The sequence below is a fragment of the Rhododendron vialii genome, chromosome 10a (assembly GCF_030253575.1).
Source record: "Rhododendron vialii isolate Sample 1 chromosome 10a, ASM3025357v1".
NCBI lineage: Eukaryota > Viridiplantae > Streptophyta > Magnoliopsida > Ericales > Ericaceae > Rhododendron > Rhododendron vialii.
The window spans coordinates 9,815,716-9,843,585 of record NC_080566.1 but is presented as its reverse complement, the minus strand read 5'-3'; the positions used below and the strand labels follow the sequence as shown (position 1 = coordinate 9,843,585).

The following is a 27,870-nucleotide window of genomic DNA, read 5'->3' as shown; positions in this document are numbered from 1 at the left end:
GTTTTCAACGGTCTGAATTTAAATGAAACTTTTCCGGAGAAGATATAATAAAATAAGAATCATACAACTGGTAGAAACTTGCTGAATAAAAAACTAACTATTGTTTTCACTTGCTGGATCATACAACTGTGTGCTCCTCATGCCGGATTAAAGTTGATGTAGAATACCAATAAAAAAAATCAAGTCTTGGTATGACTGAAAAAATCTATTAGTCCATAATCAACAATCAGAAATTCTATTAGCAAAAGAAAATTTCAATCGGTAATCATATAATGACTGAACCAACAATTGGAAAAAACTAATAGAAGATACTCTGTCAGGCAAGCTTAGTATCTAAGAGAGTACGAAATACTGAAATACTCTCGACCTCATTTCATCAATTTGTCATGCATTTCACTTTAAAAATATGAGTAACCCAATCCAATGCCCGTGCAAAATGGTTTTTGGATGAATTTTTCGATTGACTCCAACTCCCAATTAGAACCCAGAACTAATCTAAACAACATGGAGAAAGAACAAAAAATTGGAAAAAAAAAAAAGAAGAAGAAGAAGAAAGAACGAAGAGCCAAAACTATGGAGAGAGAACCGGAGGGAGAGCGAGAGGGTCAGGAAGACAGGAAAGAGAACGTTTAGGGGGAGAGAGAGAGAGAGAGAATAAAAACGGAAGATGAGAAAAAACGTCAATCAATACCAATCCATCCCATTACAAAAATATAAATCAAGCTTCCCATAAAAATCAAGCCAATCTGTCATTATGTATTTGTCAATATATTCACCCAATCAAATCTGTCAATAGTCCCGTAAATTAAGTGACTCAACATTCAAACTAATTACCAAAAATCAAGCCAATCAAATCTGTCATTAAAAATCAAGCTTCCCGTATATGTCAACATTCCCTTATTTGTCATTGTATATTCATTATATTCACCCAATCAAATATGTCAACATTCCCGTAAATTAAGTGACTCAGCATTCAAACTAAAAAAATCACTCTCAACCGATGGATGAAATAAATCTAAGTCATCCAATGTCAAGGGTTGAATGAATGGTGGAGATTTATGCATAAAAATATGTGATAAATCAAATGGTCAAGATTTATGTAAGAAAAATATGGGGTCACCATACCGTCGCGATTTGTATAATAGATTTGGTGGCTGACTGTGATACCCCAACCTATAACTTTATGTGGTAGAATTTTGGGCGCTTTGAAGATGAATGGTCAAATAGTAGTACTATTTTTGAAGGATGCCCTCAAGGTAGTTAAAGCATGCCGGAAGACAGATAGCCCCGGGTTAAGGATATTTGGATGCTTGTGTGTGGGACGGACAGGTGATGCTGTCGAACGAAAAACGAGGGAAACCAATCAAAGTGATCATGAATTGGCTAGGCTCTTACGTTTTTTTCTTTTTTTCTTTTTTTTTTTATGGAAATCGAAGGACCGCTGAGTGGTGAAGAACTCTCAGAGCTCGCGGCCAAAGCTATAGACGAGGAGCTGGCTTCTTGTTTCTTCATAGTGTATTTTGTCCTCCTTTTTTTCTCGTCCTCCTTCCTTTGACGTTCTCCTCAGGAGAAAAATATGTATGTCGTAGAGTTTTTGTTTAATCCATATTGGGTCTCACTTCGTATGATCCTTGACATGTTCGTGTAATTAGGTATTAGTCGGATGCGGGGCCAGCTCTTAGATTTTCGGGACCGAAAACGAAATTGTGAGGGAAAAAAAATATTCTCATAAAGAAAAGAGAGACCCCTAGGACTTGAACCATGTATTTATTGAATATTAGCAAAACTGAGTTTTTCTATTGGACTAGCTAGGTTATTTGTTATATAATTGCTATATTGAATATATATTACATACCTTTCTATTTCTATTTGCGGCCCTAATTTTGAGCCAAACTTCAGGGACTTAAGTTGGTGGCCTCGTTTAGCTTAGCTCAAAGCCGGCACTGACTCGGATGTTTTGTTGATTCATATATAGTAATATTCTAAGCGACAGTCTCTAACGGCCATTTTGTTTATGCAGAATGTCAGAAATTAACTTTTATAAGTAAGATGAAATTCTTACTCTTCCACACCTCATAGGGGATATACCTAAGTTTTTTATTTTGTTATGACAGGCGAGATGTACCATATTTGTTTATCCTTTGTTTAATCTTATGATTGACTGAACCGTTGATGTAAAGTAGGGGTGTAAACGAGCCGAATCGAACCAAATATCGGCATGTTTGAGCTTGGCTCAATCAGAATTCGTCTGACTCGAGCTCGGCTCGACAAACATGTACAAAACTCGAGCTCGGCTCGTTAGTATTCGGTCTGGAATAAACGAGCCGGCTCGGCTCGAATTCGAGCTCAAATTCATCAACTTTTTGGCCTTGATATTTAAAAAATTGGCTAAACGAGCCGAGTCGAACCGAATATTGGCATATTCGAGCCGAGCCGAGTAGAACCTATATATTTCGAGCAGAGACAAACCTGTTCGCGAACCAATATATTGGCATGTTCGGGCCGAGCCGAGCCGAACCTATATATTTCGAGCCGAGGCGAACCTGTTCCAGCCGAGCCCTGCTAGGTTCAAGCTCGGCTCGTTTATCAAACGAGCCGAAAAATCGAGCTCGAGCTCGGCTCGTTTATCCTTCGAACCGAGCCGAACGAACCCTTACCGAGCCGAACCGAGCCGAACTCGCGAGCTAGTCCGCTCATTTACAGCCCTATGTAAAGGCATCAACTTCTCTATTTCCTATAGAAAGAACGTCGTTGATAGAAAGAAAGAAACGGCTCGATTCGTTAATGAAAAGGCAAAACATTGACACGTTTGAGATAACAAATAATTTTGACACGAACTCGGAACTCGGAAATGACAGAAACTCGAAACGACACGAATCAAACGTGACACGGCACACGGCACGACAGGATGCTTACACTTGGTGCATGTCAAGCGTGACACGGACTTTCTGTGTTTCCTCCGTGAAAAAATAATCAAAGAAGTACAATACTATTAAACTAACACGGGCAAAAAGTCGCTTGAAGATTAAAAAGTTCTGTATGAGAAAAAACAGAAAGTCTAACCCTACTACTCTGTTTCACCCCTGCTTTCAATTTCACCGTCCAAAAATATTTTGGTTAACCCTTCTATAAAAGAATTCTCTTAAAATCTGGACTATTAATTGTCAGGACGAACGGTAAGATTAAGCGCTGCGACGAGAGGAATGATAAAACAGAGCGGTGGGGGTTGCACCGCTCTAAAAAAAACATCGCTCTTTAGAAAAAACCAAAGACGGCCAAAACCACTGTTCAGTTCCTTCTGTTAGCCGCCATTTTTGCCTACCCCAAGTAGACTGATCCTGGATATGTCAATTCTATGAAGGCTAGCTATGGTACTTTAGTGTGGCCTTTTCATAAGAATTCCATGTGCTCACCTAATTGCGGGGTATAAACTAATTGCAATCACATGGGATGCTTTCGTGTCGTGCTCTCGACTAATTTACTAGACAGATTTTGCGACCAGGGCCGGCTCTGGGATAAGCCTAAAAAGCTCCCGGGCTTGAGGAATTCCTCACCACGGAGCAACCAAAAAGAAAAAAAATTAACTACCAAGTATGTAATAAATATTTAAGCTAGCGACGTATATAAAGATAGTTCCTTTGGCCCAGTGGAAAGTTTGGGTCTTTCCTTACCACGCTCGCATGTTTGAGTCACAGCGTGGAGATTCCCCTTTTCTTTTTCTTCATTTATCCTGCCCAGGCTGCCCTTCTTCTTCACTTTTTTTTTTTCTTCCTGGAAGTAAATAATCCGAAAGGCATTATTGTTTTGTCGGTTGAATAAGAAACAGATTCTTCTTCAGTTCTTTGTCTCTTTATAGAACATATCTTTTTTATTACTATTATTATTTGCTCAAGTTTCTTACTATTACTTCTTTCGGTTTGATTTTTTCATGTAATCTCTACTATTGAAAGTTAAAGGGTTTATTTATAAATTTCATATTTCTTTTGATTACAATAACTGATATAGATGTTAAAATGTCTACATAGGTAGATATTACTCGCTTAATTTTAACCTTATATAGTAGGCCTTTTTTTTTGGCTAAAAAGAATTTGTAAAAATAGTTGCTTCGACAACGAGTAATTTTTCTTAGTTGAAGTCGCATAAAAATTTACCTTCGGACGACTATGTCATACGAGAGATTAAGTGGATTGACTATGATCTTAGATTCTCAATTGAAAATGTGTATACATAGATAAGCTAAAGCACGATAACTCAATTGGAGATTTTACTTCAAGAAATGCAAGGAAAAGCGGTTTTCTTTGAATTGAATCGTGGTAATCATATAGCTATATAACCAGAGTTACATTTTGATTTTAATTTTTTGATGTAATTCCAGCTAAAAGCACAATGTAACATTGGTTTTTTTTTTTTTTTACTTGTATGTCATTCTATTTTTTTATGATTTAATAGTATGTGGGCAACCAAGCTTGAAGTCGGATTTGGGCAACCTAAACATCGAGACTGACACTATTTGTGACTGCTTCTGGCGTACCAAAGAGGACGGAATCGAGTTGACTAGTTGACTCAACTATATAAAACCGAGTTAAGGCCTGTCATGAATATGGTTTTATTCATCGGAGTTAAGGCCTCTTGCTTATACATATTTGATGCATGGTTAGTACCAGTATACAAGCAAATTTTGACTCAGAAAATTAGTAACTGCACAAAATAAAAAATAAAAAAAGCAATTGGTTGTATTTTGGTTGATATTCATACAGAATATAAAAAAAAAAACCAAACACCATTATGAACTTAACAATTTCATTTAGTACTTATTAGCAGAGACGACTGCAGGATTTTAACTCAGCAGTAACAAAATGTATACAAAAGAATTTAATATACAAAACATTGTATAAACTTTACTTTGGTTGAAAACTTATCGGGCCTAGTTTATTTTATGTTGTGTGGACTCACAAATTTGAGTGAATTTTCATTTACTTTGGCTTTGTTCGATTGATTTAGTGCAGACGATATGAAATAAATATCAAATTAGAGAAATGTTATGGTAAAATTTCGTTTGAAACAATATGGTAGCTAGAAAGCAACGTGTGACTTGAAGGACATGATCCGTTGTGGATTTTTACACCCATCACTTTATAAAATAATGAAGGTGCTCTTGGCTCAACATCGGTTATTCTGTTATAAGCCAAAATATATAAAATTATAGTGTAATTTTTGAACCCAAATGCTTCGCAATGGGACTTGGGGTCCGATCATTTTATAATATTCCAACAGAGACCACTTTTTTAACGACAAAAAAGATTTCATTAATCATATCATAGAGATTAAAAGAGGAAGCCAGTTACTCCGCCCTTCCAAAATAAAATAAAATAAAATTTGTTACGACAGAGACCACTCAGGTTCAACTGGGTTGAGTGGATCAAAGCAATTAATTAATTGAACACAACTTTTGGTTTAACCATTTAGTCGTTATCAACTATACTTCCACTAGGAGCCGGGTGGGTACCACGTCACCCGGCTGACGTGGTGTCCGAGCGGGCACATCCGAGTTGTCCAAAAATGTATTGGACGGTACAGATTAAAACACTCTCTCTCTTCTTTCTCTCTCCAAATCCGAGCCGTCCAAAATCGAAATGGATGACCCAAATGCACCAAATAGACACCATGTGGTACCCGGCACTGAAAAATTTCTCCTTCTACTAGATATGGCTCCCTTCCTTGTCACAATCCAGAACTCTTCTTAATTGTTATATTTGAGTTGTTATTGCCTATAATTTACCATCAAGACCTCAAATTTTGTTGGTGGCTGCTGTTGGAGCCCGGTATTGGAGGGAGATGGCGGTTCTGTTGCTGTCGGTATGGTTGGGATTTTTTTCTTTTAGGTTTGGGCTAGACCCAATTGGTGTTATGGACTTGGCCCTTTAGCTTTAGCCTTTAGACGTGGGTTTGTCCCAACGAGTGTTTCCTTAGTTGGCATCTCGCAAATCTCAGATTGGGTAATCTCGGATTAACACATGATTTTTCTTAATGGTTTAGGGATATAATATTGTCTAATCCTTGTTCCCTTCGCTCTTTGTAACAATTTCAAAGATTACTAAAATTTTCTTCTGCTGTTCAAAAAAAATTGTGTAACAATTTCAAAGATTACTAAAATTTTCATTTGTTGTTCAAAAAAAATTGTGATAATTTCGGCTCCTATATATGTTTAGCTATAATAACTAATAAGGGACTGATGAGCAACGGTTGGAGAACTATTTCCAAAGTATGCTTGAAGCTGTTTAAAAACTGTCAACCTAGTGTTTGTATCTCTATCATAAATGGACTATATAAATTTGGTTATCTTATCTTATTCGTAAAAAAATTAATAGCCATGATTTAAGATTTTTTATTGAACAACAATACGGTTGATTTAAGGTACGAGTTTTTATTTGTCGACTGACTTAATTTTCAAATAAAATGATTCAGAATACTTCTACATTGTGGATTTACAATGTTTTTGGAAAATCTCGATTTATATATATAAAGAAAAAGAGGAGGTTTTGTTCCAACCTAAAGAATACAATTAAAGTTTGTGTATTAAAATTTCTAAAAAGTTATGATGATGCTGGAAGAAAGTGTCGAAAATATCATATTCAATGTCACAAGTTTATCATCTCTCACTTATTATCGAGGGGGAAAGTCAAATTATCATCATTTTTGGAACATATATGCCTTGCATATATGCAAATTCAAGTCATTATTCAGTAGTCTTGGAATACCGCCACGTGGTGTCATAACATTCTCCTCCATGACATATTCATGTAGGACCATTTGCCCCTTTTCTTACTTGACTCGGAAGACCGAGCTTCTAGACGAATAGCATAGTTAATCAAGAAATGAAATTACAATTTTGTTAATTTCATAAGCACCGAAAACGGCCGAGTTCATCCAAGATGGAAATAAGGTTCTCTAACGATTGAACAGAGTCTTCAATCGAGTTCATCCGAGTTCATACACGTATAGTCTCGAGTTCCATATAAATGTGTGACAGATGAGGTTGTTGAGCATCACGTTGCAGTGTCCGGAACATATAATCTGTCATGCACTTCCATTAATCAAGAGGTTGTTTCACAGAAACATATAGGAGTACATGCATCCACGATGAATGAATAATTGTTCAATTATTGTGATCAAGATTGACGGCGCGGTGGCTTGCTGACTCCGCTCTGTTCGTTGACGCCTACACTTTGATAGTGATGTTTACCAAATGTTTAGTTACTGTTTTTTTGGGTGATACAAACAAAAATACATATTTAGGCAAGTTCCGTTAAGGGCTTTTTGGTCTTTTTTTATTTTGTCATTATTCAAAAAAAATCGCGTTTCTTAGTTTTGCGCGTAACATTTGCGGATTATTGATTCGTCAAAAATAAAATAAACGTTTTTGGGGTTGTTTACACCCAATTTTGGCCAAATTCTACAAAGGAATTTCTTAATGGATTAGTGGCCCAAAATAACATTTTGGGTCTTGGTTGAATTAGGCCTCGATTGATTTAGGCCTTTGGTCAAATGTATAGTGGGCCTATTTTTAGGCTTGTTTGGCCCAATTGAGTTAAAGCCCAGATTAGGTTCAAGCCCTGACCCAACTAATCAAAGCTCGGACTAATTTTTCAGGCATATTTAGCCCAATTAGGCCAAGATTCGTTTTTCAGGTCTTGGCCCAGTTTTTTCGGGTTTATTCAGGCCTAAAAATAGATAAGTCTCAAAGGCCAAGCTGGTCAAGCAGCTCAAAGGCCTAGAAGCTTCTCCCTAGCAAGCTGCTCACAAGCAACTCAAAGGCCAAACTGTTCAAGCAGCTCAAAGGCCTAGAAGCTTCTCCCTACCAAGCTGCTCAAAGGCCTAGAAGCTTCTCCCTACCAAGCAGCTCAAGCAGCTCAAGGGCCAAGCTACTCACAAGCAGCTCAAGGCCTGAGTCTCTACTTTCCTTCAGCATGAAGCAAGGCTTGGGACACATGGCAGCCATGCATGGAGACATCCCAAGCAGCTCGCAAGCAGCTTAGGCCTGCACAAGCAGCTGCAAGCAGCTCAAAGGCCTAAAAGTTTCTCTCTAACATCACACAAGTAGCTCAATCAGGCCTACGTTTTTGGCCTTAGTGAGCCCAAATATCCCTTTTTTACAAGCATCCATGCACACAAGCTGCTTACAAGCAGGTCAAAGGGCCTAGGGATGCTATGTTGTTGCACATTCCTTTTGCTTTAACTGATTTTTAGGCAAAAAGGAAGTTTTTTAGACCTGCAGCCATTTTCTTGGAGTGGAGAGCAAAGCTTGAACAGATGGCAGCTTCCCATTGGAGCATTCAGAAGCTGCTCAAGCCTAAGCCTTTACCAGGAGGACACTTGGCAGCCATGCATGAAGGCCTGTGGAAGCAGCTCAAACAGCTCAAGGCCTGGAACTTCTACTTATAAATACCATAATTTCAGGCATTGGCAAGGGTCCACGACCTCAAGAGCTCACAGCTTATACACCTACATTTCCATTTCTTTCAAGCATTACTTGTACTCACTTCAAAGTAGTTTAAGTTTTCTGTACCCAAGCTTCATTAAACCGTTAATGGAGTTCGTTTGATTGAAGTTTAGCTTCGCTTTATCTTTCTTTCCATTTTCCACAACGATTAGAAAATTTTAAATCCTTAGCCCGACAAGGCAAACCAACGAACCATCTCGAGGCCTTACCCTTTGGGCCAAGCACAATCACTCGAAAGGAGTCAAATTTTGAGGTACGAAGGCCTTAAAACAACTCGGACAGCAATCCTATCCAGGCATGCCCGCATTCCAAGCCAATTCGCTTTTTGCACCTTTTGTGGAGCAATCCTGTCCTGGCACGCCCGCATTCCAAGCCAATTCGGTTTTTGCACTTTTTTTTTTAAAAGTTGAATCAAACGAACTCCATTAACGGTTTAATGAAGCTTGGGTACAGAAAACTTAAACTACTTTGAAGTGAGTACAAGTAATGCTTGAAAGAAATGGAAATGTAGGTGCATAAGCTGTGAGCTCTTAAGGTCGTGGACCCTTGCCAAGGTCTGAAATTCTGGTATTTATAGGCAGAAGTTCCAGGCCTTAAGCTACTTGAGCTGCTTCCACAGGCCTTCATGCATAGCTGCCAAGTGTCCTCCTGGTAAAGGCTTAGGCTTGAGCTGCTTCTGAATGCTCTAATGGGAAGCTGCCATCAGTCCAAGCCTTGCTCTCCACTCCAAGAAAATGGCTACAGGTCTGAAAAACTTCATTTTTGCCTAAAAATCAGTTAAAGCAAAAGGAAATGTGCAGCAACATAGCATCCCTAGGCCCTTTGACCTACTTGTGAGCAGCTTGTAAAAAAGGGATATTTGGGCCCACCAAGGCGAAAAACGTAAGCCTGGTTGAGCTGCTTATGTGATGTTAGAAAGAAACTTCTAGGCCTTTGAGCTACTTGCAGCTGCTTGTGCAAGCCTAAGCTGCTTGCGAGCTGCTTGGGATGTCTCCATGCATGGCTGCCATGTGTCCCAAGCCTTGCTTCATGCTGAAGGAAAGTAGAGACTCAAGCCTTGAGCTGCTTGTAAGCAGCTTACCTAGATCTGCCCAGCAAGAACATTCTAGGCCTTGGAGCTGCTTGTGAGTAGCTTGGCCCTTAAGCTGCTTGAGCAGCTTGGTAGGGTGAAGCTTCTAGGCCTTTGAGCTGCTTGACCAGCTTGGCCTTTGAGTTGCTTGTGAGCAGCTTGCTAGGGAGAAGCTTCTAGGCCTTTGAGTTACTTGACCAGCTTGGCCTTTGAGACTTATCTATTTTTAAGCCTGAATAAACCCGAAAAAACTGGGCTAAGACCTGAAAAATGAATCTTGGCCTAATTGGGCTAAATAGGCCTGAAAAATTAGTCCGACTTTGATTAGTTGGGCCAAGGCTTGAACCAAATCTGGGCTTTAACTCAATTGAGCCAAACAAGCCTAAGAATAGGCCCATCATATATTTGACCAAAGGCCTAAATCAATCGAGACCTAATTCAACCAAGGCCCAAAATGTTACTTTGGGTCACTAATCCATTAAGAAATTCCTTTTTAGAATTTGGCCAAAAATGGGTGTAAACAGGGGTGAAACAAAAATACATAAAACTCCAGGTTACTATATATGTTCGTTAATAAGCATTGTATTTTTAGCTCCGCCAAGAGACTATATAGAGATTTAAACTCAAGAACTATTGAGCGGAAAAGTTAGAAAATTGATTTTGGTACTCTACTCTTAGCCACTAGCACTTTACTTTGTATCTCAATCATGTGAGATTACAAAACAAAAAGTGGAGTGCCAAAATCACATCCCAAAAGTTATAAGTCCTTATCCTTTAAACCAACCAATAGGTGGTAATGTTTAGATGTTGGTCGGGGAGGGTATTTCAGACCACTACAAAGCTAATATTATTTTTCATTGATTCTTCTATTCTTGTGACTTTATCTAGAAAAAAAAAGAAGAAGAAGAATTGGACGACATGTAGTGCAAGTTGTGGTTCCTGCGTAGTTTTGCTCGGGGGATTATTTTTTGGAAGGAGGAAAAAAATGGATTGAATAAATGATGGGAGTAAACGGGACAAGTGGTTCCTGTCTAAGTCACATGGTCTTATTCGTTTTGGGGTCATAAAATTCTTGGGCAGTGTCTCCAATAAATCTTTTTTATCTATCTTTCTCCACTCATTACTCTAAAAAAATTTCTCTCAAAATCTAAACTGAACAGGGTATTTGTTGTTTTTTATTTTGCTGTATTAGTTTATTTTGGTTGTTGATTGTCCTAGCTAGTAGTAACTAGCTTGTTCTCCGTATTAGACTGCAAGGGCATTTCTTGTTTTGGTTGATTTTTTCTCAATGAAAATGAACTTACTCAAAAAGGAAAAAAAAATTGACCATGAAAAGTGAACAAGGGGATGCTGCCAAGCGCCTTGCTTGGCAGAGGTATTAGTAGGTCCGGATTAGTTAGTTGCACCTGATAACATGTGGGACCATATGTTGTCCTTGTACCATGGATGCAGGTTTTAGGCTAAAGTTTTGTGGATCTGGGGATGCTGCCAAGCACCCCGGCCACTTGGCAGCAGTGCCAAGCTAACCTTCTGGCTGTTTATCTCGGCAATGGACGACTCGGATCTCTAATTCGAGCAAAGGACGATCAAGATTTTTATGCACTGGATTAAATCCAAGTCATCCGTGTCAAAACGAACAGCCCATCCTCGGCACGGGTGCTCGGCAAAGTTTTGCTAATGGCTTTTTGTGATTTTTGAATTTTTTTCTTATTCAAATTTTTTTTGCATTTCTTTAGTTTTGCACCTAATTTTTGGAGATTATTGATTCGTCTAGTTAAGACGAATCAAAAAAGTAAAGAATTATGATTGAAAATATCTAAGATAAAGCCCAAAAAATTACAAACGCAAGAAAAAAATTGAATAAAAACAAAACAAGAAAAAGTCTAAAAATTTTAGCGAAACTTAGCCTACTGCCGGCATCAAACAAGCCTAATGTTGTTTGGTAGGTGAAATTACCCTCCTTAAAAAAAATACTGTACTACTTATGTACGCTTTTTGTATTTTTTTTTTGGAAAATGAAAACATATGTCTGAGAATCAGAGATGCTATATACGCGGGGTTCACGTTGTGGGCAACGTGCCCGGAAAAATAGGGCGGATCGATGAGCGCGCTTTATTTTGGTAGACGAGCGCTCAATTCAGAGTCGCCACTTGGGTTTGAAGGTCCGACACCCAAGGAACAAAACTCGAAACGCTTGCTGCGCTGTTTGATTTAAAAAAGGTAAAGGCACCAGTCCGTCATAACCATATTTGGGTTCGGGAGCCAGGTTACGAGAGGGGAAGGGTTTTAAGGCACCCCTCTCTCCCAAAACGGAGATCGGTCTTTACTTAGGCATTTGCTAAAAATGTTTGCGATTCTGTTTGATTAATCAATTTTTTAGCCAATTAGGGCGGGGGAACAATTATAGGGGATTTAAAACTGTAACATGTTTGCAGGATGTGATAGAATAGCATGGATGACAGTTAGTATAGGATGAGAACAGACTCATGTGGGAGTTTAAACAAACTGGAAGGCCCTTGTTTTGGAATGACGTGCGCAGGAAGAAACCAGCATGCACTGAACAAGTCACTGCATGTTGTTTACTCCTGCGCGTGCAACTCCAAGACACGCGCACGCCGGTGAGCTCAAACCCACAGCTCTTATTCTCAAATCCTCTGGGCTCTGGAAGGACCAGTGCACACCTAGGACAAACCACGCAGTTATAAGCAGCATAATATACAGTTTAAAGGCTGTAAAGCCCTACAAATTAATAAAACACCCCATAAACAGTGTGGGAACAAAATAATGGCCTAAGGCCGAGCTACCCGTGCAAGGCCACGCACTGGTCAGAGGCAGTCTGGCGCGCGATGGAGCCAGTCTGTCGCGCGAGGGTGCGCCCTGGCGCGCGAGGATGCGCTCTGGCGCGTGATGGTGCGCCTTGGCAAGCGATGGTTTGAGCATTTTAACCAGTTTGTGGTTTACATATTTCTGGGTTCTGGAACATGTCCAGAATGATCCCAGGGGTACTCCAAAACAACAGAAACACAAATTAACTACAAACAAACTAGCAGTTTCTAACAACAGAAAGTGGTAAACTGGTTTTTAACATGCTTAACAGTGATCTATATATAAATAAATACACAACAACAGCAAGAAACCAATCCCCACGCGGTCCATCGCGCGATGAAATGAAAGTGTTGTGCGCGTATATGGGACCGTCGCGCGCTGGTTCTTGCCTCTATGGTTTTTGAAATCTTGCCAGCTTTAGGACCAGGACTGATATTGATTACCAGCCTTGGCCCTGCCAGCCCCCCTCAGGGATCAGAACAGAGAGCAAAATAAAGGTAAGTTATACCTTCGGTTTTTGAGTTTGAATGATGTTTGAGCTTGAAGGTTGAAAATAGGATTTGAAGTGTTTATTTGAGTGGTTGATGCAAAGAACAAGGTAGCTTGTTGCTTGGTTGAGGTGTGAAAATGGTGGTGGGATGGTGTAACCCTTTGAAATTCTTGAACCCTTTAAATGGATGAACAAATGATTAGCACCTAAGATTGTATGATCTTGGGACTTTAATCCTCTAAGTTGTAGCTTTTATATGTTTAAGTAGTCGTTTTTATTCCATAATGCACGTAAGGTATTTTTGTGTGTATTTCAGGAAAAACGTGCTTTTAAGGCGATTTTGAATGCCAATCAACATTCCGGGATGAACCAAGTGTCCAAATGCCCGCCGGTATTCATTTCATTGTCACCGAAGCCTAACGGTGCCACAAGAAGCCTCGGAGATTGGCTGGAGGTCAAGGTTGGCAAGGAACGTGCCAAAGTGATTCAAGCGAGCCTAATGCATCGAAGATAGTCCTCGAGGGCATCCAAGAGTACAAGGCCATAAGGCATACCTCCGCCAAGTCCCGTTGATCATGTAATGGAGCATTGGAAGGCCGTCGGGGCACGACAAGGCATGATGGCCCAAGCTGACTCTGTTCTGCAGTTTTCACACAGAGGTACCAATACCTCATTTTTTAGGTATTGATACCATCATGCCGAATTAGAAGACAGTTGAGTTGGTACCAATACCTCATTTTTTAGGTATTGGTACCAATGCCCTTCGACCAGCACCTTTTTTGCTGAATATTTCAACCTTCCATATATGAAAAGTTTCTACTTCTAGTATATTTTTAGGATATTTTGGGGGCCTTTTTGTCCATTGTAAGGCTGATTTTATAAGCCATATAAATAGGCTTGTATGCCATTTATGGAAGGAATGGCCATTAGTTAGTTTTTAGGCCTAGTTTTCTAGTTTTTGCTCTAGGATTTCCATTGTTAGTCTTTCAAGCTTTTCAAGTTATTTTCTTCAAGAACTCAAGTAAGTTTAAGTGTTTTGATGTTTTCTCATGTATTAATGTTGTAGCTACTTGTTAGATCTTCTTATAAATCAAGTTTATTTTCGTTTTCATCGGTAAATCATGTTTTCCATGCTTAACTCTTTTCCTAGTCTTTTTATTATGAGTGAGTAGTTAATCGATTTGATCATCGGGTGAGGTTCACCCTATGGGTTAGTCCATTAAATGGTTTCTCTTAACTTTAGCTTAATCTCAAGGTTTTGAATGAATTAAACCTATGATTTCTAGCTTTGATCATGGGGTTGGTGGCTTCTTTGATCAATGAAGTCTATCGCCTTGTGCTACGAGCTTGATAATCCTACGCGTGCGAACGATCCTTTTTCGTCTCTCACTTGCGTTAAATGAGTTCAATTTGAATTAGAGCTTTGAATTAAGTTATATGTAGTCTTCTGCTTTTAATTCTTCTAGTGGAATCCGGACGGTTTCGGTCCACTCATGAGTTAGATGAAGGAACCGTTTGATGGCTAAGTCGTGAGTAATCGATCCCTTTGACTTGACCATTTCTAATCTAGTTTAATTCCAAATTTAAATATTGTTAATCGAATCAAAAACCAAAGTTGGCCGCTTGAACGCCATAACTCTCTACGCAACTTCTATTCCAAATTCGCTTAAGAAAATTTCTCTGTGGGAACAATTCCGGTTTTACCGGTTATTATGCTTTCAACGACCTAGCCCTATGCTTGGGGTGTGAACCTTTCCAAGAGGTTAGGTTGCGACGAAGCAACAAATGTGGTATTTATAGGGAGAGAGGGAGGTGAATCTGGTTGGTGCAAGGAGAGGAGCTCAGACTGTCCACGAGGCTGGCTGAGGTTTGCTTGGTGGTTAAGCTTACTAGCTGATAAAGGTGATGGGAACATCTTGGACAATCGCGCGATGGAGTCAGTCTGGCGCGCGATGGTGCGTCCTGGCGCGCGATGGCAACGGTCAAGCTTTGACTGTTGACCACCACCTGGCAGTTTGACCATCGCGCGATGGTGCGCCCCAGCGCGGAATGGTTGCGCCCTAGCGCGAGATGGTTGCGCCCTGGCGCGGGTGTACCACCTACTCACGCGTTGGTCAACGATCAAGCTTTGACCATTGACCAACACTTGTCAAGTTGATTTACGCGCGCGGGCTCTCAACCAACGAGTACCGATAGGGTTTTTGGCTCTTTTGAAGTGGCTTAGGCTAGGTTAGGTTCAAAGGCTTTGCAAACATTCAAAGCTCAAACACGCTATCATTCCCGGGGTGTTCTTGATCTATTTCATCATTGGGGAATCAAAAATCGTAAGTAAACTAATCTGGAAGCCCAAATTGGGGTGTCTACACACGTCGGGGTCCACAAAAATGATTCCAATTATTCATTAAATTTAAAATACTTTTTCGAGTCACCATGGAAAAAATTAGCTTTTAATCCAATCGTTTAAATTTTTTCCAACATTCCTATGGAATTCAAAATCTTGAATTCTGAATGAAAAATTAAATCAAATACTTTCACGTATCCGATTGAGCTGATTTTTAGCGAGGAGACTCAAAATAATGTTTTATATCTAATGAATGGTTTGGATCATTTGTGCGGGACATCGACGTGAGTCCCATACATCCATCGTGCACAATCTGTGCACAGTGGGTCTGTGCACATTGGATTTCCGATTTACTAGTATACATCAGATTCCCAAAAATGAAATTTTTGATGTGGGCCATGTGGCCTTTTGGCTTTGATGCAACAATCATGATATATATATATATATATATATATATATATATATATATATATATATATATATATATTCCCAACAAGAGCAGCAGTTCGTCTCGTTGAGATTCCTGGTGTTTGAACTACTAGTTACTGATGGTCGGTTTGTTTTCACCCCTTCCCTCACGGTACTACTTCGCTGTCAGTCACCCAGGAATATGACTTTTTCCCCCATTTTTTCTGTCCAGTCCAATATTTGTTCTTGAACGTCTTCTTTCATTCCAATCCAGATATCACACCTGATGCACATTTTGGCAAAACTTCATATCTAGAATTAATAGTATCAAAAGAGAAAAGTCTAACCAAAGACAAAGACAACAAGTATCCGGACAATCAGATGGATTCTAACTAAGTATGATCACACCAATAAACTCTCAAAATTACAAATAGACTCCAACCAAGTAAGTCTTTTATATTAACGAAAATAGAAAAAATAAAAAATAAGAAGTCAAAAAACACCTCTCCACCTACTTCTGGCTTTTGTTTTCTAAACTCAAAAATCGAAAATACATCCCAAGTGAATTCGGTCTATGGTGAGGGGGCCAAACACCTCAAAGTTAAAAATGAGAAAATCAAAATGGAAAAAAGAGACTCCCAGTGAAAAGAAAAATGAGAACTTAATCACACAGGCCAGCATCCTGCCTATGGGGGTCGAATCGTTGCGCTTGCGCCCTGCTACATTTTAATATAAGAAAATAAAGTTGAGTCTTTACCACAATGTGTGAGTTTTGGCAAAACTTCATATCTAGAATTAATAGTATCAAAAGAGAAAAGTCTAACCAAAGACAAAGACAACAAGTATCCGGACAATCAGATGGATTCTAACTAAGTATGATCACACCAATAAACTCTCAAAATTACAAATAGACTCCAACCAAGTAAGTCTTTTATATTAACGAAAATAGAAAAAATAAAAAATAAGAAGTCAAAAAACACCTCTCCACCTACTTCTGGCTTTTGTTTTCTAAACTCAAAAATCGAAAATACATCCCAAGTGAATTCGGTCTATGGTGAGGGGGCCAAACACCTCAAAGTTAAAAATGAGAAAATCAAAATGGAAAAAAGAGACTCCCAGTGAAAAGAAAAATGAGAACTTAATCACACAGGCCAGCATCCTGCCTATGGGGGTCGAATCGTTGCGCTTGCGCCCTGCTACATTTTAATATAAGAAAATAAAGTTGAGTCTTTACCACAATGTGTGAGTTTTGGTAAGATAGTAAGCGCTTGATCCTAACAACTGGTAGCCAAAGTTACGGGTTCGACTTCCCTGGATGGCATGCTGTTTGCGGGCAAGTGCGGGGGTATTGTTAGTCGTGAACCAGCGTCTTGCCCATGCGGATCAAATCGTGGCGCTTAAGGCCTGCTACGCAATAGTATAAGGAAATAAAGTTGCGCCTTTACCACTACTTGCGGGGTTTCGTAAGATGGTAAAGGCTTAATCCTAACAAATGGGCCCCTACAATTAGAAGACTAGTTTCTCAAACAAAAATGGGTTCCAATCTAAAAAAACAAGAGTAATTACTCTGGCTACGTTTTATTAAGGTTTTTATTTTTTAAATTTTCTGCTTTACAAGATATGTCATTCTTTCATAATACATTATTTTTATTTTAAAAAATAAATATTTATGAGGCACAACGTGCCAGTGCCCTAAGCTTTTTCTCAACCACATTTTGTTTGGTTCCTGCCACAATATGTGGTTGAGAAAGAATTTGAAGTATCACGTGGCGGTATTCCATGGATTTTGAATAATTTTTCCAAAAACAATTACTAGTATAGAGTAATTCTACCTCCACATCCAAAACACACACCCATATACACACTCACACACACAAGTGTGTGGACTCCACACATACTAAAGTGTGCAGTGTGTGTGGGGCCCACAAACTTGTGTGTGTGGGCGTGTATTTGAGTGTGTATTTGGGTGTGGTCCTAGAATAATTGTACTAGTATATCAGATTTTCAGGTGGTTTTTTTTTTGTTTATCTTGATTTTCAGGCGTTTGTCACGTGCTACAGTATTTTCCATCTCGAGTCCATCCCTTTTATTGGATTTTGTTCTCGGCGGGGGAAATCCAGCCTCTCCGGCATTCCCACGTGGCCGAGCAAGATCGGAACACGTGGCGGCGTGCTGATAGCGCTTCTTCTCTGCCACAGATTGACGCACCCAGAGGCATGTTAGTCTATGCGAAGTGCGGTAGCAGTTGGAGACCTTCCTTTGCTTCAGCTTCACTGCTGGTATGTGCCCCCCCTCTCTCTCTCTCTCTCACACACACACACACGCGCACGCACACACTAGCCCTCAAAGAGTATATACTGGATATTTTTTGATAACTCAAAAGTATTGGGACCAGCTTTCGCGCACCCTAAGTAATCATTGGGTCAATTCCACGGTCCACTTATCAACTGAAACAAAGTTCTGTAAGGATCGGCAAGGAGTTGATATCAACCTAGAGGTTTCGAACGTGGAAACTTATCAAGGACTGCCCCAAAGGAATTGATATCAGGTGAGAGGTTTCGAGCCTGGAAACTTATGAAAGAGCAAACTATATCGTTGATTACAGAGCAAACTATATCTAGTATAGACCACTAGGCCAACTCTTGGGGTTGAGTACATACTATATCATTGATGTTGTTCTTTATGTGTTTGAGTAAATGCCTATTTGAAAATTCTGCTTCGGGGACGCTTATTTGAAGAACGGAAATAGTAAGTAATAAGCCTAATGACACACTTATCAGTACTACCTTAGCCAAACTTGAGTGGAAATTTGAGAAAAAGGTCATTTGCTACGAAACATTTCAAGGGACAAACTCAAATCCAAGTACAAATTGGAGTAAGAGCTTAACTAATGGCAAAGTTATAAACTTAGACGGAAATGAAATACCCAGATATTATAGAACTTGAGGTCGAGCTTTTTCCATCCAAGGGCAAATGATGAGGTCAACAAAAAGGGAAATTGCTACATGAGGCCAACAAAATGTAGCGGTGGTGGTCGTTCAAGGGTCATCACGAATCTAGTAGTTGCATGTGTTTGCATTTAGATAGCCCAAAAGGATTGGCCTAGTGGTCAAGGCGTATGACTTAAGGTTTGCTCTCTCCTCCTAAGGGGCCTTGGGTTCGAAAAGTGCTATCAATTTCTTTGCGGCCATTCTATACAGAGCTTTGCCGACTTTAATTGGGGGGCAAGTGGGCGATGGAATTTGTCCCCCATGATTCTTAGAGGTGTGTGTAAGTTGGACACCTGTTATCCTCAAAAATAGAATATGCATTTAGATACATTTAACACGTGTTAATTTGTTGCATGCAATTATTGTTAGATGCATTTTATGCGTTCATATTTAAGTTCATTCACATAATTATTTTCAGTGTAGGTTGATCACATGATAATCTTTTTGGTAGTATTCTTACAGTTTGAACTGACACAATTAATATCACCTCTAGCACGTTATAAAAAAATTAATATTTGCCCACCCAACCTTGGAATTCTGCGTCCGTCCCTGGATCCTCTTATAAGGACTAGAATCCTGCGCCCCCCAAACCTTGGTTATTAGGAGTAAAATTGATTGCAGCATATATACTATTTCTGGGGGACAAATGTGAATGTTATTCAGTGGGTTTTAAGAATTGCCGTTTGTGGTCACCATTCTTCTGCCACAAAGGGCGCCTGAGTACATGTTTGTCCGGTATGAGGCCGTTCTGCTGTTCACTTCAAAGGCTTTTGCTTAGCCTGTACATGTGTTTCTTTGTGGTTTAGTGCAATGACAGTAAGAGTTCAAGCCCATGTGGGGTGAGTTTTTTGTTTGTCAGAGGCTGGTTTAGTGCCAATTTAACTTTTTATGCATGCACTCAATGTGTTCTTTCAAGCGTAATGCAAGCCCATGATCATTCAAAGTTTTCTCTGTGACGAGTGTGGCTTCTGATATTCAAGTTTTGTTTTCCCTTATTTGGCAGTAGTTCTTTGCCATGGAATGTCATATTATGGAGACGTTGAGGTAAATAAAATTTGCAAGGCATTTTTTTTTTCCTTGCAGACTAACGTTTTTATGTTAGGCAGGCCAATTGTTTGCTTTTCAGGTACTTGAGTAGTTTCTTGATATTTGGTATGTCATCCACCCTTATCATGTTTCTAGTCAACCCTCATTCAGGCAAATAGGTGGAAAACTACTTATTCTGGCTTTGTAACTGGATAGTTACAGAACTTGAATTGGAAGTACCGTTCATAGATCCACTCATGCACTAACATCTTAACCTTTTCTCCACTTGGTGAAAATATCCGATTGATATTGCTGTTGGTTTCAACTTTCATGTTCAATGTCTTAAGTAAATACAATTTTTTTGAGCACTTGCCCTTAATACGATTACTTTCCCTGTGATCTTTGCAGTTATTGTCCTGACAACCACTTATTGTTATTTCCATGGCAATCGAGAAAGTTAATATTGGAACGTATTCGTCACTTTCAATGTGATGCGGCTGCATGGAGATTGAGAATGGAATCCAAAATGTTAATTTATCCAAAATTAGCTTCCACTGGGAGAAATTTTAAGCACAGCATATCCTGGAGAACATTTGCCATGCCTCTGAGTCTGGAAAAGGAATCTTCATCACCAGAACCAGAAAACTACTCCTGCAATGATGATGATGCTCCTAAGACTTCTTCTGAAGAGCTTCTTGAAAATCCATTGAGCAGTGACGAGGTTAGCTTTAAGATTCACCTGCTTTTGTTGCTTTTCTACATCCTATGTAATCGTAACTACACAAGTAGTTTTCTTTATTAAAATATGCTGGGACTAGTAGATGATTTGTTGTGCAGTGTTCCTTTACCTCGCCTAGGTTGTGCACCCTATACAATGAATACGCCAACGTCACATATCATTACCCAATAGATGCCTAACATGTACGAGATTCCTGATAATGGTGACGAGCCAATGGTAAACTGACTGGTTGCTTGAATTACGCTTTCACTCGTACATGAAGATATAAGGTCCAATATTGGATTCTGGGCATCTCAATGATGAGAAGGTATGTTGCCTAATGCTTGATCCAAACTTGGAATCTGAGCCTTTCAATGAGGAAATTACACTTCAAGTTCAAGCTCGTGCTATCATTTTATCACCTGTGTAACTTTACATTGTGAGGCTTGGCTATGGTTCTGGAGAACTATAGGTTGAAATGGATTCTGGGAATTTAAATAGGTCAGTTGCATAGTTTTTCAATACCTTGGTGTTGGCTCCGGTTATGTTAAAGCCAGAGTCCCCATAATTGTGTTGTTTAAACTCAAAGGAAAATTTTTGCTGTCTACAGCTGTCTACATGACTACGATTTGTAGATTTGAAACAATTTCTTGTCTTCTTTCAGTCACCATGAATATTCATTAATCTTTACTGTTTTCTACTTTTACACTCTGCTACGAATTCCTTAATACCTTGTAGTTGTAAATACTCTTCCCTGAAGAACAAGATTTTGCTTTCTCTCTATGCTGTTTCTGCTGTTGTTTCCTTGTTCCATAAACTGCTATTGTTTGGATGACTTGAGCCAAAAGTAAATAAAGTTAATCTATATGCTGATTTGGCTTATATGTAGAGTTAAAATGGACTGGTTTGAGCAAACACATGAACTTTCTCTGTTCTTAATTACTAGATGTCCACATGTCATACCCTTGGACACTATGTTGTTAATGCAATTTTACAACATTAAGGTAACTTAATGTATCTAGGTTGGTTAGATTACATATATGATGCTTACAATACAAATACGAAACGTCTTACATGGACCGGTAGCGACCACATCAACTCTTCAGAGCTAATAGAGAATCTCTCTCACAGTTGAAGGCTTTGCTTGCTGATTCTGAAAGAGCAAAACTTATCATGAAACTGAGTGAAGCTAATCAACAGAATCGATTCCTCAAGCGACAGGTTAGTGAAAATTGTATCCTAGAAGTTTGTTTGTGACACATCAATGTCTTTCGTATAATTAATTGACTGCATGATCTGCATTTTCTGTACTCGATACTAAAAAAATGCCATTAGCTTATTGTAAAGTTAAATGGATGTGTTTTATGTGCTTGAAATGTTTAATTGCGGTGATGACTCCTTTCTAAATGTCCTAGGTTGTAGGGTCACACAGTGTATTTCACCAACAATTTTAACATTACAGATGAAACAACAAAAATGCAGCCTGACTAGTTGGCTTCGAATTTCCGTTGGCATAAAATCTGTCTGAGTGGTAGGACAAGCTCATGCGTGATGCTTGAGAGTGGAACATAGGAGAGGGGAACTGATGGCCACCTTGGAAAAGATGGATGCGTGTCGGATTTTTTATCAGCAGTGAAAACAAACTTTATCATTAAAACCAATGTTTATAAAATTCTTGGCAATTTCTAATCACATCATCGTCCTTGTTCTTACTCGGGTATTTTTTTCCTTAGCAAAATCTAATTCATGAAGTTCCTCCTGTTTTGAATAGGAGATATGTAGGCCTTGACGAGCAATTTGACTGCCGTAAGGCTGATTAAATCGCTGTTGCAATCACTACTTTAATTAGTATTCAAATGGTCCACTAGAAGCAGGATGTGCATTTCGAATGAAAATAAATAAATAGATGGAAGTAACTTTTACGTGGTGAGCCGTATTGCACGGCTTCTAATTGCATGTCAATTACTGTTGTACCTTATTGGATTGAAAGTTCTGTCCTTACCTGGATGATGAATTCATGCAATCAATTTTAGGTAGGACTTTTCCAAAGAATCATCTGCCATATTTGGTTCGAATTTATTTACAAAATAATGTTATTGGTCGATGTTCGAAATGCAGATTATACTGCATAGTCTTGTATGGTATTCTGTTTGGGAAATGTTCTAGTAACATTGATTTTTTCATTGTTTATCACAGTTGAATATAAAGGAGGGTGCACTGGCTAATTTCAAAACTGAACTTGCTGTCTCGGAACTGGAGATTCAGGTCTGTACTCTGTGGATCTCACTCTTTTGACCGTTTAAACTTTTCTTGGGAACATTCAATATATATGGTATCGTCCATCGGTATCATTTGTCTACTAGGGGTGAAAAATCAAAATCCTTGTTACTATTTTCCATTCATCCAGTAAAATCAGCATAAATAGCTTATAGTTTGGCTTTCTGAGATTCTCCTATAGGTCTCCTGTAACCAAGGAACAAAACAGTTTTGGTTCTGCATGGAAGCACCTCAAAACATGTTGATAGTGATTAGATAACTGTCTCAGAAAGTTGCAAAAACTTGGTTTCAGCTTACTTCTATAATTTAAAAGACTGAGGCATTCAGTAATTTTAACAATTGCAGTAGTGTTCCTTCTGTTTTCAACTATCATGAAGCAATAATTTTCTGGCTTTAACACTATCCAATAGTACCAGAAATCAAAAAATGAAAGCGTGAAGCATGGTTCTAGAAACTATGGAAACAGAAAGTAATTAAGATGGAGTTCAAATGGGTGAATATCGCACTTAAAATTTGAATGATGATAGTTATTCTGGTGAAAACTCTTGCAACAAATGTTGCAGGTTATTTGTTTGAAGAAGTGGTTGAAATGATTATGTGAGAATAGAGAGTGTATTAGGGCTGTACAAAAAAAACCGAGAACCGTGAAACCGATCCGGATCGATCTGATCTGTGCTTTTTGGATTTTGTCCGTGGATTAATGGTCCGGACACGGATTTGAAAATTAAAAAACCATGAGATACGGATTAGGATTGGATTTTCATTTCAAAACCGTGGATTAACCGAACCGGACCGTGAGATATTTAAAAAAATAAAAATATAGATATGTGTGTGTGTAATATATATAAATAATTATAATTTTACTAATTTGCTTGTTTGTTTTGAGAAACTAATTTGCTATTTTTTGTTTGGTTTTTATGGGATGTAATAAGTAGATCATGCTTGACCAGAATTTGTGTATTTTGGACAATGCTTAGTTTTATTTGGTTGCTGCCTTTACCATGTTTATTGCCTTAATGCCTTTACTGCCTTTACAATTTGGACAATGTTTATGGAAATTAGTGTTTGCATTTTTATTTGGAATATGATCATAGTAGTAGCATCATTTTAATTTTTTGGAAGGAAATCTGTGGATAAAACCGGAACCGAACCGTGAGACTTTTGGATTAGGATTGGATTGTATTTTCTAAAAAACGTGAGATACGGATTAGGATTGGATTCATACGAATCCGATCTGATCTGGCCCGTGGACAGCCCTAGAGTGTATCATGCACTGGGCATTTTAATTTCGCTTCGAAGAAACTCCCTTAGAATATTGTTCTAGCGAGTTTTCATGTTAACATATTTCTCCTCTCACAGTAAGTTTCCTGAAAACAATACTCTATCCACATTGAATGTTACTGGATCACCCCAATCACCGGTTTCCATTCCCCCATCAGTATTAATGTAGCTTATCCTCAAGCCACAACTCGTAGTTAGTCTCATCGTGAAATGATCAGGATAAACCCATCTATCATCTAGGTTAGGAGTTCTGGGCAAAAGATCTCATCCATTAACAGTGATTGGAAATGGGTGATAGTTTGACATTCTAATATAAATCGTATATGGGTATCTTGATCATTCAATGACCTGACTTACTAAAAACTAACTAGTCAACTTGTTTTCAAAGACAGAGAACGAAGTACTCTATTCTTCCAGTTTCAGTGGTTACTTTCTATGGAGTAACGTAACATTCTGTTGAGATTCAAGTCCTCGAATGGATGCCCCTACCTGTGCGATCAGATACTTGAGATTCAGGTCTCCATGTAACAAAGATTTCCCATGGTTCCGAAGCATGTCCAATTTTGGATAAGGAAATAATGGCATTGAGCTTCTGACCTGTGTTTGCGAGTCTTTGAAACATGTCTTTTTGGGAACACGCATGGCCACATTCTTAGAAGTGTCCATGCTTCTTAGCATACCATTTAAAAATGCCTGTCCCCATGATTTGTTCTTCGACATTGAAGAAATTGTTAATTGAAGCCTACTTGCTCACATATGACTTCTGTATCTGGATATGCTTGCCAAGCATGTGACAGACACTAGTGCAGTAAAGCTCATAGTTGTTAATCCCGTACCGTACCGGCCGGTACGTACCGGATTTGAAGAAAACCGGTACCCTAACACCCCAATACCGATCCGGACCAAATACCGGTCGGTACCGCTCGGTACCGGCCGTTTCGGGAAATACTGGCCGGAAAACGGTTACCGGAAATTCCGTCCGGAATTTTGCAGAGGTTTTTTTTTTTTCTTCCTGGAACGCTTAAAAAAATGTTTTTGTTCTTTTTTTTTGGTTCTCTGGACTTAAGAAAAAAATAATAATAAAAAAAAAGTTGCCGGTTTCAGAATTTTAGCAAAACGTGGGTTTAACCATAGTACGTGCGCGAGGCTTAAATCCCGGATTTGCACCCCCCCTGCGCACGAATAACCCGTGACGCGCACCCGGTTAATTGGTTTCCGAATCAGTTTTTCCAAATTGCCTTCGGCCACGGCACATTTTCCCGAGCGCGTGAGACCTCTTATTGGGTTCTCATTCACAAGATCACTAGTGTGCAAAGTCATTTAAAGTGGAAAAGAGTTTTGTAACTAAGCAATGTGAGACTAGAGAATCTCTAGTAGAGATATTTTATGATGAATTGTATGATATGGGGGATTTTTTTGAATTATAATTATATATAATTATTATATATATTGTAGTTGCGGTAAATCCGAAACGGTACCCGGTACCTGACCGGTACCGGTACGTACCGTACCAGTAGAAAAACCGGTACCCTGTCCGAAACGGTATTCGGAACTATGGTAAAGCTACCTTGAGGGAAATTAAAACCCTAAAACCCTGTTTGTTAGCCGTTACTACTTTGTCGAGTAATGCACAGGAACAGTTGTAGTTTATGTTCTATGCAAGACAAATATTTCAAGGCTTTTTTTGCTCCCCCTTTGTTTACCTCATGGACTTAGTTGCTTTATGGGCAGGCTTTGGTTGCACTGGCTGAAGAAATAACTAAATATGGCATTCCAGCAGGTTCAAGAAAGATCAATGGGAAGTACATTCAGTCCCACCTTCTTTCTCGGTTAAAAGGTTTGGTTTCATTTGATTACTTCTCTATGATTGACCTGAGGTTCAAGGGTAATAATCAGGGATGTGCTTTTTAGTTCGTTCCTTTGGAACTGTGTGTGTGGTACTTCAAGCATAAAGGGTCTCTCTTGATTTCCATCCATAGCCAAAATATGGTTTGCTTGATGTAGCACGGCCGCACGGGATCTTCATAAGATATTTTGAAGTATAGTTTGGTGGGTGTAAAATTGTTCAAATGTTATGCTCGTCGTTTTCTTATTAGTATCATTTTCTTTTGTCAAGCTGTTGATGATAAATTGAAGGAACACACAAAGGGTGTGGAGGCTGCACAGTCCAAGCAGGTGCACTTATTCTGGTGTGGCATGGCTGAGGTAAGCTAATGAGGATGAAGGTGTCACTTTGTCTATTTGACAGAATTGTTTATTTTCTTCGTGAAAGATTTGATTTTACTTTTACATTTATTGAGTTGTACCTTTCTATGCTTCTCATTCAATGCTACCTTGGTGACATTTGGTTGCTCCTTCAAATTCGTTTCAATATATTTCTTTGTTATATAAAAGGCACGGGTGAGAATTTATTTTTGTTGAAGTTTGAAGGGGAAAATGTAGGTAAGTTTGCTTCTCATAGAATTTACTGGAAGAAATTGTTATGTCTATTTCAATCTGTTGATTTGAAAATACCCTAGATGACTAAGTTCAAGTTATTTTTAAAATATTTGGGGTTACACGTTGAAAGAATCTTCTGATATTTTGTATCAGAGTGTGCAAGTAATGGGCACCTTTGATGGCTGGAGTCAAGGAGAGCACCTGTCACCAGAGTATGATGGTTCTTACACGAAGTTTTCTACAATGGTAATGCTCAGACCTGGAAGGTACTGCTCTAATGTAGCCCGTCAAGCCTCTTCTTCTGCCTTCTCTTTGTTAACTAGCAATTTTTTTTTATTTTGTTAAGATATGAAATCAAGTTCTTGGTGGATGGAGAGTGGCACCTCTCGCCAGAATTCCCTACCGTGGGTGACGGACCAATGAAAAACAACTTGTTGATTGTGGAATAGCTCCAGGTTTGCACTGATTTTGTATGAAGTTCAGGGAAAATGATATTGCTGCCTCGGTAATTTTTTTCCCTCCTGATGTATATTTTCTCCAAGTAAATTTAATGTTGAAGCTGATGTATAAAAGATAACACACAGTTGAAGGTTTTCTGAATGGAATTTTCCGAAATAATTATCGAGTTAAAAGTGGAAGCAAGTATTTAGGATTCCGAGATTAATTTCAGCTGTGATGTCAGTCTGCCAAACTCTTGAGATTTGTTCCTAATGGATACAATTCGAGCCTGGATGGGTCATTACAAGATACTTTATGTAATGAAGATATGGAAGAGATTGTTCTTCCTTCTACAGAATTCTTTCTTCAGCATGATCATCAAAATTTTGAAATCCCGTATAAATTCTGCATTTGAAACTCAGCTCCAAGCTGTCTCTGGATTTTTTACATGGTTTGGGGGATGAGATCTAATGGAAAGTGATAATGACAATCTTTCATACTTTTGGAAAATAGAATGAGTCCATGGTGGGGAAAGAATGCTACGCAGGGATCCTCCTCATATTTGTTGCCGCCGCTGCTGATGTCACGATCATCTCATACTTGTCAAACGCAGCAACAAGCATCAATAATTCAGTTGTTAACTCCAAGGTTTCATTTGAAGTGACTTTGGTGATTTTGTCCCATAGATTACTAATTATCTAACTAATTAAGAAAAATAAAAAAGGAAAAAATATAAGTTGAGACTACAGAAGCCCCCTATACTACCAAAATAAAAAGTGAAGGCTGTGTTTATTTTCCTAACAGTACATGCCTTGGTGGTGACTGGTGAGTAGGTGCTGAGGGTGAATGATTTTATAATGCCTCTTGCGAAGCGAGTTGCTTTTACAGATGATCATTCAGTATAACCGTGTAGATTTAGATTCCCTTCCTATTAGAAAAAAGAAAAAGAAAAAGCATGTTAGGGGAAACAAAGTGTTATGGCGCGTGTATGTGGTGGCCTAATCTGCCCTCCTTAGGTAACTAATTTTATGTTCGGGGAGGGGAGTATGCATTGACAGGCCTGATAT

The 27,870-nt window shown here is 38.9% G+C and overlaps 2 protein-coding genes across 2 annotated transcripts in view; one reads left to right on the top strand and one right to left on the bottom strand.

The window, feature by feature from the left end:
* LOC131303306 (double-stranded RNA-binding protein 4-like) overlaps nt 1-8,203 on the bottom strand; it is a 92,317-nt gene extending 84,114 nt beyond the window's left edge. The window contains exon 1 of the mRNA XM_058330110.1: nt 8,188-8,203. The gene's annotated coding sequence lies outside the window, so the exon portion shown is untranslated. The remainder of the gene's footprint in view (nt 1-8,187) is intronic.
* An 8,669-nt stretch (nt 8,204-16,872) lies between these two features.
* LOC131302864 (protein PTST, chloroplastic) lies at nt 16,873-27,007 on the top strand. The gene is made up of 10 exons (XM_058329657.1): nt 16,873-16,876; nt 17,675-17,913; nt 19,631-19,668; nt 20,059-20,371; nt 21,500-21,589; nt 22,565-22,633; nt 25,658-25,763; nt 26,043-26,131; nt 26,519-26,631; nt 26,712-27,007. Exons 1-10 carry the CDS (start codon nt 16,873-16,875, stop codon nt 26,812-26,814), a joined length of 1,164 nt encoding a protein of 387 aa, XP_058185640.1. The 3' UTR covers nt 26,815-27,007.
* Nucleotides 27,008-27,870: the final 863 nt, after the last annotated feature.